The 6000-nt window shown below is 40.8% G+C and overlaps 1 protein-coding gene across 2 annotated transcripts in view; it reads left to right on the plus strand.

Annotated features, from left to right (window-relative positions):
• The window catches only part of coro1ca (coronin, actin binding protein, 1Ca), a 49845-nt gene extending 44242 nt beyond the window's left edge, over positions 1-5603 (plus strand). Inside the window, exons 8-11 of one of the 2 annotated variants that reach the window (XM_066689944.1) lie at positions 727-872; positions 1468-1525; positions 1996-2262; positions 3692-5603. In XM_066689944.1, coding sequence (XP_066546041.1) covers positions 727-872; positions 1468-1525; positions 1996-2262; positions 3692-3811 — 591 coding nt within the window. In that variant the 3' untranslated portion in view covers positions 3812-5603. The remainder of the gene's footprint in view (positions 1-726; positions 873-1467; positions 1526-1995; positions 2263-3691) is intronic. The other variant, XM_066689945.1, reaches the window with a different exon arrangement.
• The last annotated feature ends 397 nt before the right edge of the window (positions 5604-6000 follow it).

Genomic DNA, 6000 nt, shown 5'->3' on the forward strand with positions numbered 1-6000 from the left:
TGAAAGTAATTTCCATGGAGTGAAATTAAAATAAGAGCCATTTATTTAAGACTCATGCATGGTTTCTCCCGGGATTTCAGCAGAAGAGTCCTACTTGAGTTACTGAGATAGATGTGTGCGCGAGAGGAAAGCTCACGAGACTGGGACTGCCAGATGGAATTGCGAATGACTCGTTTACCCGTGCTGCAGGGAATGGGTTCTGCTCGCTCTGCTTGGTAGCAATTTTAAACCAAGACAGTTATTCATTTGATTGCACCTCTGTTCTTGTATATACTTTTTTTGTTTTGTTTACAGAAAACTGTAGGCACTGAGCATGCTGCCATACTTGAATGTAATATTCAACAGCAGCCACATGAGGGTGCTGCATAAAAACTGTAGAGCAGTAGGTGCATTTATAACCATATTCCAAAACCGTTTTTTGCTTGTTCCTTGCATGGCTCCAAGTCCGTTTTGAATCTGCTCTTTCTCAGGTATTCTGAAGAAGGGCAGATGAAGTCACAGGTGTTTGCTCAGGTTTCCACCACTTGTATAGCTGCTCTCATTCTTACAAAAAGTCAGATGAATGCAGTGTGTAAGTGATGCTCGATTCCTTTCCAAAATGCACTTTAAACTGCAGAATTGTTAAAACTGTTGATGTACTACTTTTTTGGTGTAACTACATACTGCCAAGCTTTGATTTAGTGGGGTAAATGCTTGAGTTGCTAAACCTCTGTGTTTACCCTCCAGGGTGACAGCAGCATTCGCTACTTCGAGATCACGGACGAAGCCCCTTTTGTCCATTACCTCAACACCTTCACTACCAAGGAGCCACAGAGGGGCATGGGATACATGCCAAAGAGAGGGCTGGATGTGAACAAGTGTGAGATAGCCAGGTGAGACTGAAGATCACTCACCAGTGCACCGCTGGGAAGACATGGAATAGCTCGCTGGATTGGCATAAAACAGTCAGACATTTATTGCCACCCACTAGGACATTGTTGCTTCCCTGGAAGAGGTTTTGGCTCGGGTTCCAAGCAAAAGTATAATATAGGATCAAAGTTAGCAGTGTTAAAGCACCACCACTTTGGTGCCTCTAGAGGGTGCCCTTGTGCATCAGTGCAGTCTGCTGGAGCCCTGAGTGGAGTGGGAGTGCTTTCAAAAGGCCTACTGGGATCTTCTGCTGTCTGAATTATTTGCGATGCAAACGGACTTCAATTTGCTTCCTGTGCTTGGAAAATAATAAGCTTCAGTTTGGCTTTAAACCAGAGTGTATTTTTAGAATAGCTGACTCAATCACTGGAATGTACCAACTGAAAATCTATTTAAGTGTTGTATAAAAGTGTAGTTTTATTCAGATTTACTTTGTTGATGTCCGTGTATCATACTGGTTTCATTGACTTCAGTTATGTTTTTGATTAGTGTTTCTTTTACACCCTAAACAGCCCTTATGTATGTATCTCTCATGTAGGTTTGTTTTTTCTCTATCAGGTTTTATAAACTTCACGAGCGAAAGTGTGAACCCATCATCATGACTGTACCCAGAAAGGTGAGAGGTTAAAGATTGCTACACACAAGCTGACCCTTGGCTTATTTCTTTTTGACATCTTGTACAGCCCTTACATACAATCAATAGTGCTAAGCACATAGCTATGCGTTTTCTGCAAGCTGTCAATGTGCAGCAGACTGCCTATACCACAAGTGTCATACAACTAAACAGCATCATTGTCATTGCAGCTCTCCCTGTTGCACAATGTAATTATTTTGAGATTTAATAAGCTAATATATACAACTTTGACAAAAGTGACCCCACACCATGATTCTGCAATGTCTTTGTCTAAAAAAAAAAAAAAAAAAAAAAAAAAAACCTGTTGCTGCAAAAACCTATTTAGAAGTGAAGATTCAGATACCAGTTGTCACGGACTGAAAAGGGACCTTCCTTAAAATTGACTTTGCTGTGCCAGATGTTCCACATCTGTGTTCAGCGTATCCTGACGCCCTGCTCTTGCTTCCCTGAAGTCGGACCTGTTCCAAGACGACCTGTACCCCGACACAGCGGGGCCGGACTGCGCCCTGGAGGCAGAGGATTGGTTTGACGGCAAGAACGCCGACCCCATCCTCATCTCCCTCAAGCAGGGCTACATTCCCGGCAAGAACCGAGAGCTCAAAGTGGTCAAGAAGAATCTCTTCGACAATAAGCTGAACAAGAAGACGGATCATACAGGCCCCACACACAAGCCGGCCTCTGCTACTCCCTCTATAGTGAGTATTCCAGCCAGCGGGCAGGTGGGTTTCTTGGCGCTTGTCACTTACTACTTGAAATGCTCTGATAATGCACTTGCTTTCCCTGCGTGCACACACACTAAGCAGCTGGTAATGCCTCCGAGGTCAGCCATAGACCGTCCTAGATTTCCCCGGTGTCTGGAGACTGCATCTCGCATATTTTGCTACCGTTTGAGGGGAACATAATGCAGAGGGAAAATTCAAAAGCGTGCATCGGCTTTGTAAACTGCACCACATAGGCACTGTACAGGCATGTGGTCAGTCGCCTCAAAACCATGGCCTACTGCAATGTCAGACTTCAGTGCAAACTGGAGCAATTGATCAATTAGGTTTACCAGACATTAATACAAAATGTTGTTCCACTAAAGCAAGCAGCCTTTGTAAATGTATAGACCCAAACTTTGCAATTACTGTAACACACACAAAACAATACCTTTGGGCTTAACTATGAAAATAGCCCAACAATATTTTCCACCATTTTTTAAATTATTTTTAAACATCTAAAACCTGTGGTGTGAATGAGGAGTTGGAGTATTCATGCAATTTAACCACTGGAAGTATTTTACTTCCTGACTCATTTTTTCCTAAAGCTGTTTCTGGCACTGGCCCACGCGTTGCAGCTGTTGTAGAGAACGCTGGACTCTTACAATCTGGTAATCAAATGGCAGTTTCTAAATGCGGAGCTCCTGACCCACAAAACCAGAATATGCTGCTGCCACTCATTGAACTGCCTTTAGCCTCCCTGCCCCACCTCGACCACAGAAACGGTTAAGCCCATCAGTTCAGAAAATAATAAAGACCCAGCCTTTCTTAATGTAAACCTCCCGCTTGTAACTGTAACCTTTAATCACATGCAGTCCTTCAGAGCAGCAGTTGGTCTGTAACCCTTTATTAGACGATGTTAGAATTCGCAGCACGTTTGGAGCTAAGCATCAAAGTCTGTTTGCTTATTACTTGCTTTCAAAATTGTATCATTGTATCGTTTCAGGGTTGGTTGCTAGTTGAGCATTGGGAGATTCCAGTTTGAATGTGAAAGGGCTGCTGGAGATTATTGTAGCACCACACTAGATGTTTCGGATTTCATAAGCAAATGCTCAATTCTTACTGACCAGGTCCATAAATAGTCAGAATAGTCACAAGTTCCACTTCCTCTAGGAGCCAGCCGTGTGCAGTGAAGTGCATCTGAAGTTGAAATCTCACTTCTCACTTGGCTGCTTGGCAAGTTGCATTAGCTAGTTCTCTTGGATGGCGTAATAAAACGAGCATGCAACAAAGCATGGTGATTAACTTGTATTTGTCACTCATGTTGTGGTCGGGTGGTAAAGATCTAAACTGCCTTTCCAAAATGAGGAGGTAAAACCGATACGGAGAATATTTGCAAATGTGTTGATCTAGCCCAATCTGACCACATGTTCTCTTGTTTGTCATCCAGCAAAATGAAGCAAAGTTGGATGAGATCCTTAAAGAAGTCAAATCCCTTAAGGACCTCATCAGCAGTCAAGAGAAGCGAATCACCAAACTAGAAGAGCAAATTTCCAAGATTGCAATCTAAGGACCCACACCTGCCACTATTCAGGACGATCCATTGGCTGGGAGAGGGCCAGGTGGGCGGGGCATGTCACTGCCAATCTCGATGACAGTGTCCCCGCCTGACACCTGCCGCCTAGCAACGATTCCAAGCAACATTCCAAGATGAACTTTTTTTCTTATCCTGCCCCCCCACTAACGTACAGAGAAAAATCTTGCAATTAATATTCCAGCTTTTTATTAAGAGTTTCATACGTTTTAATATGTGGCAATTTGTCAGTCTTCATTTTTTTTTTTTTTTTTTTAAATTGTGACCAAGAAAAATCTGATGTGAACAGTTTGTATTTACTGTGTTATACCCATATGTTTTATATGTAGCTATCAGTATTGCATTTTTCCCTTAATTTCTTGTTGCCAAATTTAAAAGGAGTTTTGTTTACACACCTCCTTGACAGTATTTTTCTTTGCTTTTTTTGCATTCAAAAGATACAAACTATAAGGGACAATGCAATAGGATGGTATTTGTTAAAGAGGGGGATAGATTTCATCACATAGTCAATAGACTTGCTCTGGCCAATTACATTTTTTTAAATTTAAGTCACTGAATGGGAAGGAATCGATATAACAGTACAATTGTTCTTTTATTGCCATGTTCTTTCAGGTGTCCATTTTAAAACGGGGTTATTGAGGAGCTATGAGAATCCTTGGTCCTTTTTGCTGTAAATGTTTTGCAAAAATAGCATCCCTCTGGCTATATGAAATAGGTTTCTTAAAAGCAGTTTCAGATGCTTCTTTTTCAATGGAAATAGATTCCAAGGAATCTAATTGTCTTGGCACTTACTCCCCCATCAAAATCTCTGACAACAGTCTGTGCATGCAATAAAGATTTTATTCATTAAAAAACTCTTCTCCACAATAAATCTCTAAGTTCTATTAATATTTTTGTTAACTTTCTCTGTCCTGTATCTCTCTGGCTGTCTGGCCAGTTTTAGAACTAAACGGACTAGTAGCAGGAAACATTGTTGTGCACATAGTGTTGGCTGCTGCATTTTGTTTTTAGGCTTCATTTTTATTTTTTAAACATCCTTTTTAAATCTAATTTTCTTTTTTTGGAAGCTGGGTCTCCAATCATATTTTCACTGTCATTACCTAGACCATTATTTGTCCAATAAATTATGAAAACTGCAATTCACTTGACTTATCATTCTGCAAATGGAAATAAAGTAAAGTGAGCTTAAATGAGTCTTTTAAACAATTGCTCAAAGTCAGGAGCCAGAAGGTGAGCGGGGGTAATTTTTTGCTGCAATCTTCTTTCTGCTGTTTTTATTCTTCTGCCATGGCATGTGTTGGCCAATTATCACTTTTTTGCTTAACTGTACATTTTATTCATAGCCTGTTTTTGAGCTGGATGGTCCGAACCACAGGTTGCAAACTCCTATGTCAAAAATGTCTTAATCGAGATGGGGTGGAGAACAGTGGTCTTCTGAATGTTCTTCTGGTTTCGGTCAAGGTCCGGGCAGATTTAAAGTACTAATCTCACCCCCTACATCCTCCCTTCATCCATCGCTTGGTGAAAAGCCTTTAGTCGTTCGTGTTGTCACAAACTTCTGCATATCATGTCACCCAAGAAACCAAACATGAATGTCAAGTTCCACTCAGACTTGTTAAGAATTAAAGAGAACTGGTAGAAAACCTGAATTTCTGATTTTTATTTTTTAAATTGCTGTTTGCATGAAATAGGCTAAGAAGTTCCAAGGAGGAGGGTGGATTTGTGGAGGCAAATGACTTTTAATTGTAATATTTTTTTTTTTCTTGTCCTCTTAGTCTCTGGGTCTTCTTTGTGTGTGTGTGTGTATTGGTTTGTCATGAGGCTTTTATTATTGATGTCATTCCAAAAGCATCCGGGTCCCAGATGTGAATGAGAGAATTGCAGCTGTGGGGACTTTTGCAGTGTGAGTGGAGGGGACATGAATAAGATGCTTTCATTTTGACCCTTTTGGCAGAGATGAAAATTAAATCAAGAAAGCTACTGAGAAATGGTGAGTGGATGAATGGATTCTCCTCAAAGGGTACCATCCCAACAAAACATCTCCACTATAATACAGTTAATCTATCATTGCATATCTAACCTGCTTTTCATTGTAAGTTTTGTCAGAAGCAACTCTTGAATCGATAAATTGATTTTCCTTTCAATATGTATTTTGGGAAAACATG

Source organism: Amia ocellicauda, chromosome 17 (assembly GCF_036373705.1).
Source record: "Amia ocellicauda isolate fAmiCal2 chromosome 17, fAmiCal2.hap1, whole genome shotgun sequence".
NCBI classification, from domain to species: Eukaryota; Metazoa; Chordata; class Actinopteri; order Amiiformes; family Amiidae; genus Amia; species Amia ocellicauda.